We start from the raw sequence: 15,610 nt of genomic DNA, 5'->3' as shown, positions 1-15,610 counted from the left end.
TATTTTAACCGCTTGATGGGACTTTGGTCTGAGTATGGGAGAAAGAGAGAGAGACAGAGAAGACAGAGTAAGAGAGATGATGGATCGCTCTTTCTATCCGCTTCTATACTCTTTGTGTCTGTGGTGGTGGGCATATGGAAATACAGAAGAACAAACTGTAATTTGAGACCTTGAGCCTGCAAAGTCTCGCAGCTGACGTAAAAAGTAATTTGTTCGTTGGTAAAATATGTCATTCATAGGATGGGCATACAGGCAGTGTGCAAATTAAGTCTGATTTTTGTCATGCCCTCAAAAATTCCCACAATGGATCCGCAGTGCCTATAAGACGTAGACTACTTTCTGCCCATAATGCCACAATTTCATGTCCTTCTATAGATGCAAAAATCTACATTTGTGTGACTCTTCACCGGTTAAGACCCCACGTGATGATATTTCAAGAGTGTCTCAAATGTCAGTTAATGCTCAGTATAAAGTATAAAGTAAACTACTGAGTGTCTGACATAACAGAAGCAGATACCAGGTATAGATGGACTCAGAGCTCTGTGTATCCACACAGGTGTTTTCAATTATTTATTTATCTCTAGGGCTGTCAGCGTGATGCCACCAGGGTGAGATAAGATAGAACTTTATTAATCTCGAAGGACCACCAAGGTCCGTACATCATATTTTTCTTTTTTTAAATTGCATTAACTGCCGTCCGACGGTCTTGTTTAAGAGACTGTACCAGGCTGAGTTTTAATATGATTCTCGTATTGTATGAATTAGAATAACTGAGGAATCCAGTGAGTACCATGTCATGCTATCTTCTCAGGAGGAGGGCTGAATAAAGCTCCAAAGTTAGGCTAAATTTTGGGAATGAATGAAAATGGGTTGTATGGGTACCCTCGAGTCCACCCTTTACAGACATGCAACCATTTTGCTAGTCCTCTGCAGTTATTTTACTCTTGTGATTTGATTCAGTCAATCAGATAAGAATTGCTTTACCTTGTCAATATAAAATTGACATGATTAAAAAATGTAATGAATCCCCATTAACTAATCTAATTAAGATTTTTCAGTGCAGAATGAAAAGCACTTTTATTGGACAAAAGGCAACTATGACTGAAATTTAAAACTCCTGTTGTTCGAGATTGTGCTGTGTATTTTCATGGATCACTGAGATCATACATCACAAGAATGAATAAGTTGCCCCACCCTTACAGGTGCAACAAAACTAACAGGAGAGTCAGGCTGATGTAAATCAAGCAAAACCTGTGCACGCCCACACAGTCATCAAGTCCATGCTGAAACTCCCCTGCGAAGGGAGGGCCAGCACTAAATATAAAAACGGCCTACAGCTGTGGTGGCTGATGAGCTCCAGTGGCCAACAAAGTCTAACAAAACAAAAGCATCCTACAGGTGAACAGTCGTGGGTGAGGGCAAAGATGATTAATGGGGAAAGGATTGTGTTATTAGGTACATTATTTCTGTAGATATTGTTCCTCTGTTGTGGAGCATGTGGGGCGCTGTCTTCAAATAGCTTTTATCTTGTATTCAGGGACTAACTTCAAGTACTTGAAACCAGAGGATAGAAATCCAATGTGTAGCAGACAGTGTGGAGGGCAAAGTTAAAATAAATGAACCACTACGTAGTGCATTAAAACTCATACCTGAGATCTACTGTATATTTGTGAATAAATGGATACGACAAAAACCTGTAATCACATGCAACTGTAAATGTAAACAGCCAAAACAGCAGACACAGCACTAAACTGCATTTGAACTGACGCACAAGTGATCGGTCCACAGGCGGCTGAGCGTGGGAGGTGTTTCTTTGTTGCAATTTTTGCTGCATTTCTATCCTGACCTGACGTGTGTTGGTGAAAACACCTGTGGGGGTGAACAATAGTTAAACAATGCTTGTACATGTGGATTTGCTACTTTTATTTAATTTCTTATTCTGGTTTAAATTATATCTAACCATATTATTTAAAGATATACTATGAAGGATTTCCTCAAAAACAACGTATGGACTCATATAGAAGTAATTCCCATGAATCATCACTTATGACCCACTAGCAGTGTGTAGAGGTGTATTTTTCAGCAGAGACTCTGTCATCTGCCATTTTACTTATATTACATTCTTGTTTTCTGTGCTTGGGATGTTTATGGGTGTGTACCCCACAGCAGTTGATAAAAAGGTAGCGACCAGGTGCCAGACCGCAAGCAGCAGGCATCCAAGAGAACGAAAGAAAATGCAAACGCAAACACGGTGAGGCAAAACATCAAATAGAAGTGAATCTGGAGTTGGCTTTTACTTTCACTCTCACTGGTGTGACTATGTTTACAAACAGTAACCAACAATCCTGCATAATATATTTCTAAAGCTGTTATATTAATAAAGTGTGTACAAAAGGTACCGTGTAATTACTAAAAAACTTTAACAACTGAACAAACAACTGAACAACTGAATGGAAACTGTAAGCTGACAATGTATCATAATGATGCTCTGTGTTATGTTGTTACTGCAATCTTATCATTTCACTAACTTTTCATCTTAATCTTATTGTATTTTTTTAGGTGACCACAGATGAAAAAAAGCCCCCTTTCAATTACAACAATGTTTATAAATGTGAAATCAAAATATGAAACAAGCTGTAAATAAACTGGCTAAAATTAATCTTAATCTCAAACTGTCGGGGTGGCAGGTACATTGCACGAGTGATGGGAACTAAAACATACAATGCAGGTCTAAGACCACAGAGGAAGCTACTGGCAACATATTAGGCCGTGGTGTACATTGCTATAAATCCACCACACCTCGAAGACCAAATTGGCAGCAGTGTGGTGAAGATGTATGTGCTGTTCTCAGAGGGCATCAGAGGCAGAAGAGTTGGTCTGCAAGGAGTTTCCTGGGTCACGTTTTCAAAGAATTAGCCTTTTAACCTGCGTCTGCTTATTTATAGCGCGCATTTCTGAAGAAAAGGCATGAAAACGTATAAGCCTGAATGCACAGAAGCTTTGACTTCTGCTGTCATCAGGTAGTTACGCTTTTTGATGGCTTAACTGTAAGTGTTTTCATTTTGCACCTACGCTTTTTCATTGATAAAAGTGACTTAAGCACATCATACATACTGTGATTGTATACTGATCGTTATAAAAGGGGTGTGTGTGTATGTGTGTGTGTGTGTATGTGTGTGTAACAATATCACCATCTTACCGTTGTGTGACATGCCGACATTAAGGCACTTTTGGAAACGACAGTATTGGCATTTGTTGCGGGACTTCTTGTGAATGCGACAGTGAAGATCACAGTGATCATACACCAACTTTAACCTGATGGTGCGTCTGAAGAAACCCTACGAGAGAGAGAGAGAGAGAGAGAAAGAGAAAGAGAAAGAGAAAGAGAAAGAGAAAGAGAAAGATGCTTTAGATTTTGTCATTAAAGATCCCATATTTTATGCTTCAGGGTTGTCGTACATTTTATACATGATTTTTCAAAACTTTAACTACCATCATAATGACTTTATTTAGGTAGTTTGAAAATGGTTAGGCCTATATAACAATTCAGCTACACATTATTAACCCTCTGAAACCTTACCAAATTGGCTTTATTTCTTTCAAAAACACGAGTAAAGGACAATGAGCAGGAAAAGAGGAAATGACCACAAAATTGGGGTCATTTCTACACTGAAACTTGGTAAAAATAAATAAAATCCCTAGTACTGTGTGCCTTATAAATACAAAAAATCCTGTATCCATTTTATAGTCAAGACAAGTCAGAAGAAAAGATGAGACAGTAATTTCTAATGTTCAGAGGAGATTTAGTTTTTACATTTTCTAGTAAACATTCATTGTCAGATTGCAGTGTGTTGTTGGTGGAGCAGCTCTGCGGAGCATGTATTGACTGACAGATGCAGATTAGATACTTCTTGTTTCTAAGCTGTGAGGAAGTCACTCATGCTGCCCATGAGTGTGTTTAAAAGCAGACTGTGTTTGATGTTTTCAACCTTAGGACCACAGGAGCCATAAGACGTGTGCTTATCTCAGCTAGTAATGTAGTCATGGTCAAACTGCCAACGCACACTCCGAAATCTGTCACGGGTTTGTTGATGGCAGAGGTGTTTGTCTAAGCTGACTAAAAAAGCTAATGAAAACATGAATTCAACAGACACAAAAAGAAAAAAAAACCTGTGGGCTTTAAGAGGAGAAAAATATTTAATGGTTTGTTATTTTTTTCAAATCCACATCTGGACTACGTGAAGGCCGGTGTGTTTGGCATCTGCATTCCTACGATCCACAGATGTTCTTTTTTAATCGTGGGTTATTTAAAGAAGGAGGAAGTTAAAGGGGGTCAAGACTCCACCTCAATAAAGAATGTTTTCTGTTTTGAAACAATTAAGTGTTTGCCTGCTTGGCTGACCCCCTCTTCTGGTGAGTGTCCCCTGAGACCTCAGCAGAACAATGACCACTGTACCCTACCTTCATTCAGCCGCTGAAGGTACAGTACAGACTTAAGTGCCTTGTATATTGTCATAAATTCAACACAACAGTCCCCACAGTGTCAGAGAGGTGCTGCTGATTCAACACTATGGGAATGATCAAGCTGTGGTTAGAACTTGTGTTGTATTTGATTGTAATGCACTGTTATTATTAATTCTTCTGCTGTGCCAAAATGTAAATGGAACATGAAAAACAACTTTCAACCTACTGCAGTCGATTATATTACCACCACAATGTAAAACCTCAAAATGAATAATATAAGTAAGTCAACACATACACATCAGCCTTAGTAATCTTAACAGAAAACGTGACATTTTTAAGCATGGGGCTGGCGATATTCTGTATTGTACTTATTGTCAACGAATCTCACGAAAAAACAAAAGCAACAATGAGTTACTCCATGTATCAGTACTTTCTTTTTCTCTAAGATAGGTCATTCTTTTTAAATGCGAAAATCTTTGTCACAAACTTTCATTTTTAAAACAAGTGAAAACATTTCCTCACAACCAGGCACTGAAATTGTTTACCTAAACAGTAGTAAACATATATATGTATATTTAGGGGTTAATGCAATTTACGGGTATTGACAATTATAATTAAATATTAAATAAATATTAATAATACATTTATAGATGCAATATTTAAAATGAAATACTGGTATCATTTTAATAACACACATATAATATTGTGTAAATACTGCAGCACTTCTTAATTAATTTTTTGTTTTTTTCTGTTCTGGCTTTCTCTCTCTCCCCAGACAACACCTGGTCGCCCTTTCACCATGCATTAATTTTAATTGCTTCTGTAAAGTTATGGTTACAAAGTTTCTTTCCAACTGTAAACCCCTTTGTTTACTGTACAGTAAATACGTACAGTATATGGTAATGCAGCGAATATATATGCTTAATGAGAAGTAATTACTGCACACCAGTCTACCACAAATACATATTAGTCTATATAATATACCGCTTGTTATACTTGACACCTATTTATTAAGTTCTGCACTACATTATGTACTAGATTTTCATTTTGACTTGTGTGATTTTCTTTTATACACGTTTTAAGGTTCACAATACAGAATCTCCCCAAATAAAAAAGATCCTTCTTCATATATAACCCACTATAAATGTGTGGCGGTATATCTATCTGCAGAGCCTGCCTGAATTTTCGTATTTTCTTCTTTATCTTGCTGTTAGGGAAGTTTCAGGGCACGCTCAAGTGAGGTCGGGTAGCTACCAGGTGCCAGACTGTGCCATTTGTTGAAAAAAAAGAACAGAGAATATCACCAGACATATCCATTAAGTAACATCATCTCAACTAGTATTGCACTGAGTTGCATCATACAGACAGTTTCTTTTTTTATGGTCATTAAGTGCATGTCAATGTTTCCCGTTTCTTTTGATGGTATCATTATTCCTGTAATGTTGATAAATTAATGCTAAATTGAAAATTTATCAGACTCAGATGTATCTGTGTTTTTAAAAGGTAGACTACTTTTTATTATAATATAAAGTTGTTTAATTAGACAAAATTGAACATATTCTATTATAAGGGCTACAGTAAGGGTGAGCTTTTTTTGTTTATTGCAGAAACTTCTTAGTGATGACAAAAACACAACACATGTGTATTCGCTTTATAAACTGAAAAAAGTGTGTTGCAGCTGCTTTTTCTGAAAATACATCTCACATGTATTTGAAGGACAATGTCACAATTTATGCTCTTCGTATAATGTCTCGACATTTCAAAGAAAATGGAAATATGTGTGAAACTTCCCCCGCTCTCTATTAGTTATTTATACTCTATACTGACAGACTGACAGAGAGGGTTTGAGAGACTGGGTGTGCATCTGTATAGGCGCAGACTGCGTTAAGCCCTCGCTGAGTGGAAAATGCATGGGGCTTGTGGTTAGAGTGACAGACATCAAAGAAATGAAAAGATGAATTACAGAATTATTTATTCCACCAACATGTTTCACCTCTGAGTGACAAATAGTGACAGAAAAAGGAAGACTGGCAGACAAAGAAAAGTTAACGATTCGCAGCAGAAATTGGTACACATATTACCATTTCCTGGCATGACTCTGTAAAGGTATGACTGTAAATTCTTCTTTTCCTTGATCTTGAGCATTACTTTTTGGAGACAGTAATCAGTTTATTCTCCACTGCTGTGCACTACAATTTTAGCCATAAACTTTAAGTTAATTTAAGGTATGTCATGCCAGCTGCATGCCATGTTTCTTTTCTTAAACCTAACCACAGGTTTTCCCATACTTTCATTTATTTGAAGGGGCATACCACGATAAAAAACAAACCCATCTGCCACCACAAATAGATTTTCTATTTTTTTTACCTGAAAAAATCATTAGGAATATACCATTAGGTTATGCATTGCATCATACTGTCAGAGTGTGGAGCATATTCTGGGCACAGATGGAGCAGCAGAACGCCAGGCACAGTGAAAGTTAAACGTAACCATTGATTATGCTGGGTCTGAAAGTTTGCTTTCACTGACTCTTCGAACTGTTGCTAAAAGAAAAAATAACACGACAAGTTTTGCCTGTGCTGCATTAACAAATTTGCAAAAATGTCCAAAATTAGAGGGGCATGGAAGAACTTTCAAAAAAGAAACACAAGCAAAAAAGATAAACCAATATGCAATGATACAAACCCATTCTGGGGGCGCTAATTTGTTGAATAAATAGACTGTATATAAAAATGGGCGACATGACTGTTCCCCTAAAGTGGGGGGCCTGCCACCACCAAATGACTTTTTCCCAAAAAAGGTTTCTGTCATTTATGTTCGTTCTCATCACCTTTATGTACAATCAAGAGGTCGTTTTTCTGAAAAGTTTTGTTTTAATGAGTTATTTAATTTTGCAAAAAAAGGATTTTCCACCATGACTTACAGCTATGTATGCCGATCCGTGTGCTCATGTTCAATGGCGCTGCTCGCAATTGGTCAAATGGGTGTTTTGGCAGAAAGCCCCTTACTGATAGGAAACGCTATTGTGCAGAATCTGTGCAAGATGACAGTAGCAGTATCCAGTTTATTTTGGTTTCACTTAAACGTAACAGGAATAAGTGGGGGCAAATTGTCCATATTTTTATACAGTCTATGGTTGACTATCACTTGATCTGTTGTCTGAGGATATGTTGCTTAAACACTGACCATGCTGTACATTCTTCCCACTTTCTTTATAAATCTCATTTTCATCATCATTCATGACAATTCATCATCCCCCACGACGATCTTTCAGTCCTACCTTACAGCCCTCGCAGGCATGGACACCATAGTGAAACCCCGAAGCTTTGTCTCCACACACTCGACACTCGATGTTCAGCGCTGCTGTCGATGTATCGTCCTGGAGCTTAGAGAATACAGGACTGTCAGAGTACTGTGGAGGCGACTCCGGCTCCAGCTTGATCAAATCTGAAGACAGAACATCATCAGGCAGTTAGGACACCAAGTACTATACCAAGTACTGTAGTATAAAAACCTCCCTCCTACACCTCTTAAATCCATTTTCAGGTCTCTAACAGGCTAAAACCACTATTCTAATGTTTTCAACACAATTACAGATCACTATCTTGACCAATGTTTCTCTTAATGTGCTACACGATGAATTTTTACATTTTCCTCCACACTTTTTTACAGTTTTCCTCCGTGAGGACTTGAGCATATGGTTCAGTTTCTTCCTCCTGCAAATTTTGCTGCTAAACTTTGAGTGCGTTTAATCAGCATAAAGAAACACTGAGGAACCCATCACACAGACTGGACTTACTGTGTGTGTGCGGCTCCGTCCTGTAATTGTGCATGTTTGTGTAGTCCATGTTGGTCAGTTGTTCTTCGTGCTGCGGCGGACTAGGGTCATAGGCCACACCGGCAGAGGAGATGGAGGATACGAGCGGAGGAGACAGGGAGGACTGGATGGAGGAGGAGGAGATGGAGGCGTAGTCTAACGTAGACAAATGCTTCATGTCGAGGGAGTGGGAGCTGTCGTCCAGCTCTGACAGGTCCACCGCGCTCAGACTGAAACCGACAGGCCAGGCGAGGAGCTGCTGGGTGTCCACCATGTCTGCTGTGGAGAGAGATGAAGCAGTGACACGACAGCTGATGCAATATCCTTTGTTGATTGTATGTGGCCTTGTTAAAAGAAAATAACGCTAGAGGAACAAGAGAGAGGAGGGGAGGAAGAGAGAGGATGAGATAAAAAGAGAAGAGAAACAGAGGTGGGTAGAAAGAAAGATGACAATAAAAAATTTACACAGATAAGCCCACATGATGCCTTGTACGTAGTGTTAATGATTAAATAAGTCCGTTCTGAAAAGCCCACAATATTAAAATGCATACACAGACACTCCGCAACACGACGAGTACCCCGGGTCCTCCAGCTTGTCCCTGCTGTCTGTCTGTTATCTAGTAAACAGGGAGGCAGATTGTGTCACTGTGAGTACAAGACGAACTCTGGCACTGAGCAACGTGTCTTCTGCACAAAACAGTGTCTTCCTCCGCTGCTGTTTGGGTGGCTAGCTGTGTGATTGCCCAACCAAAGGACACAGAGAGTAGGACTGTTTGAGCCTCAGCTTGTCTGGGCCAAGGATGCAGGTTTTTAGCTTTTGCAGTGGAACAGACTGCACTTCTGACTGTTTAATCAGTTACTGATTGTTTAATTAAGTATTGTGTGTTGTAATACTGTGAGCCATTTTCAACCGTCAGGGATTTCTTTTTGTACCTCCTAGAAAAACTGTGTTTTGGCCGCCATTATCAAAGTATATGGTAATTCTATATTTTTCGTATAGATAAGAAATTGCATGTAAATGTCAATACAAACAATGTCTGTGGCTCTCAGCTACAAGCCCATGTATTATCTGCAAGGTGTCAGAATGGAGGGGATCATAAATTTGAGTAATGTGCGTCCGTGCGTATCTGTCCACAGCTAATCTCACAAACTACTGGTCCAATCAGCCTAATATTTTGAGTTCACAAGTATAACTGTTTGCTTTAGGAACTCTCATGGTTGCAGAGATTCACAATTGTTGTAACATCTATTTTATACCAGCTGCTGACTCTTCACTCCTCTTAACCAACCATAGTCGCTACAAGTCATAAGCAATCAGCTAGGCCAAAAAACGAGAAGCTACAGTGTTGCAACCACATTTTGGTCTTAGCCATAGCTTAAATATTGACATCCAGAAAAAACTTCTCCCATTTTGAATATGAGCATCTGCAAATTAACCCTCTAAAACCTGATCAAATTGACTTGATTTCTTAAAAAAAAAATGGGAAGAGGGAAATGAGCAACAAAAGAATGAATTATCCAAAAAAAAAAAAAATGAAAGAAATTGGTAAAAAGTACAAGAAAATTACCTAAAAATTAGTAAAACAAAAAACAATCAAAAACTAAAACTAAAAACAAAAGAAGAAAGTAAAAAACAAACAAGGAAATGACTTGGAAAAAGTTCTTAACATTTTATAGCAATTCTACAACATCATTTTAAATATGTGATTATGATAACCATAAACATATTTTCCCCTAGTTAAAAAAATACCCTAGGCATTTCCCCTTGGTTTTTAAAATATTTTTTCTTGCAATTTCTTACCAAGTTGCTCAAGTTGCTCATTGTCTTTTTCCCATGTTTCTGAAAGAAATCAAGCCAATTCGATTCAGGTTCAAGGTTTAAATACCTGTGAAAGGCATCTGAAAGCAAGAAAAGCGATGGAGCTTAAGGTCTCAAAGGGTTAATTCTATACCTTATATGTAACAATCAACTAACGTTAGACAAAAGTTTGTTATCTTCATTGCCATCTTGACTGTAAGGTAGCAGTTCCACCCACAGCGGCATTGTGTGGCTGTTCTTAAGTAGCCACGATCAGCTTTGGCAGCCACTTGCCTGTACTCTACTGCTTTAACTTTTCCAGGTTCTTATGATGAAAATCATTCAAAACACATTAAAAATGTACAGTTTAATTTTTAAGAAATGGGTAAATAATTTATTTTGAAATGTCATTCAGACAGGTGTAAATAGCAGATGATGTTGGTCTCTTTAATAGTCTTTGATTGATTACTTGTTGCTTTTGGTCTTTTCATGGGATTTGCGTCTTGGGGAACAATGAATAAATGTATTTTAACAATGTATGAAAAATGAGCTCAATCAACATTCAGAAAGTCTTAGAAACTGATTTTCTACCCCACAGATCTCTCTAGATACTCAGCTATTTGTTGATACTAATGAATGAAGGCTCTTCAGTCACTCTGATGTCTAACTCATATGGTCAGGCATCGTTAGAGAGAGGTGAGCTGAGATGGTCATAGACCAGTCGTCAGAGGTTACTGCAGCCCACATGAAAGCAAACCACACACACAGCTGCAGCATATAATCTGGGGGTAACTTTGTACAATACTGTGTGGTGAATCAGAAATACAGTAAGTAGAATATCTAGTTCAAGTGATGTGTTCAATTGTTAAAGTTAATAGTTGAACTTAACTCTTTGCTGCTACCTTTCATTTTATTTATTTTTTAATATTATACGTGATTAGTTATTTTTGTTTGTTTTAATTCTATATTCTCTAGCACTTTAATTTAACTTTTAACTGCATTTAAATGTCCTGGGAACCATAGTTTTTTTCTCTTTACTCAAACAGTAGTAAGCAATGTATTTGTTGTGGATGACTGTATGCTGCTGATTAATACATTCACTTATATAACTTGCGTACAGATTTTGTTTACATTACATCATACGCGATTCATTTTATCTTTTTTTGTATGTAATGTGATGTTTGAGTGTATGTAGTGTACATAATTATTTGTTAAATTGTATTTTTATGTGTCGAATGACTAGTTGATGCAAGGCGTTAGCTAATGGGGATCCTAATAAACTAAAACTAAAACTAAATAGTTTGTGTACAGTTCGTGAAAGTTTATGGCACAGGAATGAGCTATATCAGGCTTTGGATACTCAGAATACATCTGATATTTTATTAAGTTTGTTGACAGAAAGAAGAATATAAAACATAATCAAACCTGTCCCAGAAGACATTACGATTTTTGTTTTTGTGAAATGAAAAACTTTTCTGTTGAAGGCAGAATACTTTTTTTAGGGAGAACAATTCTTATCCATGTGTCTTTCTGAATATTAATACTGAAAATTATTTACTTTTCTCACGCCTTTTTCCTTTTTTTGAGAACGAGGAAGCCATTTCTTGATTCTGACCTTGATTTAAACTGAAGAAACTCCGAAAAGGAAAAGACAAACTAGCAACAGTTTATAAATAATCAATAGTGTAAAAGGTCTGTGCGCTGAACCACCTGTCCTGCCAAACAACCTTTTGTAACCGACACGGGTCTCAAAATAAACCTCCTCTAATCAACCTTGAGTGCCTGATTTGGAGAAAAAAATGCAACAAAGAAAGCGATGAATTATGCAACAGTACAAAACTAAAATAGCAATACTCGGATGGCACAGCAGCACCAGGTATAAAAATGGATTGAAATGGCTCCAAATTACTTAACAAAACATCCCCGAGCAGCAAACATCCTCTCTCTCAACTACTTATTGTTTCCTTTTCACTTTCTGGGCCAGGGCTATGAAAATCAGCAGCGGATCCACTTAAAATTCACACTGACTGTGACATTGTTTTAAAACAAGCGAGAGAAAGAGCAGTGTGTGTGTGTGTGTGTGTGTGTGTGTGTGTCCGGAGGCTGTAGCTTCCACTGTCTTGGAAGCTGCTGCGGGGGAAAATGCTGACTATTAATAACCAGAGAAACCTGGTTATTTTTCCATTTGTTGGCTAGTTGCCAGCTGATCCAAGCCTAAAATAGACGGAGCATTGGAACAGCTTGTGTCCTGGTTGGCATCAAGTTATCATATGGAGACAGAAATCTAGTGGGAGCGAGCTCTAGAGATGAAGACTGAGAGATAAAGTGATTAGGGTGACAGAGAGCCAGTCCCCAGACCACTTCAAGACATGAAACTGCACCCCAGAGGATTCAAGAAAAACCCCTTATCTGAGGAAATTCATGCTCTGTACTCAGCAGGCTCTTAAACACAAAGTACAAAGCAAAAAGGGAAGGCGGCTGCAGCCTGGCAGTTAAACCAAGGTGCTTAAATCATGTCGTAATCAGAGGTGAAAACAAGTTTTTCTGTAACTTCTTTCCCGAGAGTGCTCACGGAGACACTGTCGAAGAAACTCCACTGAATTCAACATGTTTGTATCTGTGAGTGTTGCATGGGCAAACACCCTGTCAGACATTAGAAAAGGTGACAGATGATCAGTAATGTTTATGCAGTGTGTGTGTGTGCACGCATGTGTGTATTTGTGAGCACGTGCGTGACATTTGCGATGGTGTGTCTTGCCAGTTCTCAGATTTCCACGTCTGAACTTGTCTTCCAGGTATGACGACAGTGTGTAGGAGTACTTTCTATCAGCTATTGCCTCAGTCATGACATAATAACAAAAGGCCAACGACAAACTGGCAGGCAGGTCTGGCAAGCTACTCTACTGACGAGGTGGACTCCTCAATAAAGAGCATCAACATTTTAATGTAAACTTTCCAAGGATCTTTAAATGGACAAAAACATGAATTGTGGCAGGAATGAAATGAACGAAACCACAGACTGACCAACAACAGCTGTACCACTAAACAAAATGATGATAGTGTAATGTTAACTTCAGGAGAGGGAATGATGTAGTTCTCCACGCCTGCAAGCAACAGTTCAGGAGAAAAGAGGTGAAACCAAGAGGTCAAACAGAACGATGTGAAATCTTCCCTTCAGGGACAAAGTTGCAAAATGAATGAAATGTTTTTTAACTTTCATATTTCTTCACAGCCGCAGCGATTTGCCAAAATGGACTGACGCACAGACAGGGGATCAGATTACCGCACAGAAAGTGTCTCAAGTCCTTTTTGTATCTTTAAAAGCAACGGACTAAAACTTCTCCCGTGTGCCCAGCATGTAGGAGAACTAGGGTGTTGAAACAACTTGTTTTAAGGTAACATAAACACAATGATTCTCATTTTCAGGTGACTATACCCTTTTTTGTGTGTGTGTGTGTCTGTGTGCAAGTGGACTCCCACCAAGTGTTGCCCAGCGCAGAGCTCACAATATTGCAGCAGTCTCATGATTAACAGATATAAACGGAGTGAAAGCGGGGAAAGGAGGCGCAGATTTGCTACACACAGCTCTACAATAAAATAAGATTATAAATAGAAAGAATATATATATATACATACACACACTGTATACAAATACCGATACCCAAACCTGTCCATCAGTACTTATGCCTAACCCTGCTATATATCATCTCTGTCAATAGATGCCCCCAAATCCTAAACACTGGAAGTTTAAAGTTATCAATTTATTTTAACAAAGTCCTGTAGCACTCAATAATGTAGTAATTTCAAAGAACTTTCTACAATCCTGGTGATTTATTTCCTGACAGAGGAAAAAGTTCAAATAAAGTTTGCATCCCTTTGTGTTGTGTAATAATTTCCCAAAAATGAAATAATGTATGACATTGACATAATATCAGTTTTAAATATCAATAAGGACATTTTTTTACATTATTGGTCATTAGAAGTTATATTTTTGTTTTTTTGTTGTTTTTTTTTTTTTTACATTTTCAATCAAGTTAATTGCACATTCTTTTACATTTTCAGACATTACTACATTTTAAGTAAATTATTACACTACTTGGTGCTACAAGTCCAAAGATGAAAAACACAGCTCAACACAAAGTCAACAAAAACAGAATATAAAGGAGAATAAGAGAATACAAAAAGCTCTTGATGAATAAGCCCTGCAGTTAGAAAATATCCATCATCATCATAATGTCTTCTGAGGGTGTAGAGGCCTCCTACACTCCTACACAGTAAATAATTTAACAATCAAGCAAAGAAAAATACGGGGTGAGGAGTAGTTTAGGACACGGGAGAAGCAAACACAGAAGCCGGTCTGGTATATTTAGTGAAGTGAGAGACAAAAGGCAAAACCTGCCCCGCTGCATTCACAGGCATTAACACTCTTATCTTCCCTGTGTGAATAAAAACTATGCTCCCTCTCTGAGGGTGAGAACTACACAACTACTGCCAGAGCAGACACTCACTCCACCAAAGGCACTGTTGGAAATTAATTGGGCTGCTATGAGAACTATAAAATTTGAATACAAGGTATGCACTGAAGAAACACAGTATTTATGATGGTGTTTGAATACTGTGGGCTTTTATACATCATAAACTAAGAGAAGTAAAAAGCAAGCTGGTATAAATATGTGTCATCTAGCACAGCTGTACATACCCTCAGTCTGATTTTTTTTTGCTGTTTCCTTTATAACATCCTGATGACAAAATGACATGTTGCAGAGTAATTCCCCTCTGAAGAAAGGTTTGTTTTTTGTTGTTTTTTTCTGCACAGTAAGTCATTTCAGTTGTCCCGTGTATATGAATGTGTATGTGTGACTAACAGAGACAAAGGGAGGGAGAGAGTTAGTGCACAGAGCTCCGTGACTTCCTGACCTCTTCATGTAAAACAGCATGTGGTTCAGTATCAGTGACTAAAACAAAGATATGCCCGCCTGCACGTCTGCCTTACAGTCCCCACAATGTCTTTGAAAAGACTATGTGCCCTTGATTTTTGCCTGCATGAGGAAAAAGTGGGATTCAGTGGAGGATCACATGTTGTTCTAATGCAGTGCTTTATTTGTGTGTATAGCTGATTTGATCAAATCAGTTATTCAGCAGACACTTGGCAGTGTAAAAAGTTGCCTGCCTCACTCTTCAGGAAACTGACACTTTTTTTTTTTTTTAACTCTGGTGGTGTTAAGCCACTACAGGCAGAATTTACCTGAAAGGGGCCTTCCCCCTCTGCACCTACATGATCAAACAGGAAAGTAATGGAACTCCGCATGCACACAAAGTGTCAGCCAGAGGTCTGGACTGCCCTCTCGACAGAAACGAGAGTCTCCTTGCGTCTGAAAACCCACTTGCTTGGCTGGTACTGAATTTACTCATGAAACTTCAAAGGTTAGTGCAGTGGGAGGTTAGAAACCATAATCTCTATCTGCTTGGCACAGCTCTGAGTAAAACAGAACCCAGTCTCTGATTTCTATTTGATTTTTTTCATCAATTTT

General features: G+C 38.3%; 1 protein-coding gene across 1 annotated transcript in view; it reads right to left on the bottom strand.

Moving 5' to 3' along the window:
* The window catches only part of pparg (peroxisome proliferator-activated receptor gamma), a 43,370-nt gene that overhangs the window by 13,381 nt on the left and 14,379 nt on the right, over positions 1-15,610 (bottom strand). The window contains exons 2-4 of the mRNA XM_042506427.1: positions 8,264-8,560; positions 7,745-7,911; positions 3,200-3,338 (exon numbers count right to left, since the gene is read on the bottom strand). Of these exons, the coding sequence (XP_042362361.1) occupies positions 3,200-3,338; positions 7,745-7,911; positions 8,264-8,560 (603 nt within the window). The remainder of the gene's footprint in view (positions 1-3,199; positions 3,339-7,744; positions 7,912-8,263; positions 8,561-15,610) is intronic.

The sequence above is a fragment of the Plectropomus leopardus genome, chromosome 2, assembly GCF_008729295.1.
Source record: "Plectropomus leopardus isolate mb chromosome 2, YSFRI_Pleo_2.0, whole genome shotgun sequence".
NCBI lineage: Eukaryota > Metazoa > Chordata > Actinopteri > Perciformes > Serranidae > Plectropomus > Plectropomus leopardus.
Note: the sequence above shows the minus strand (reverse complement) of the source record. Positions and strands in the feature narration are given on the sequence as shown.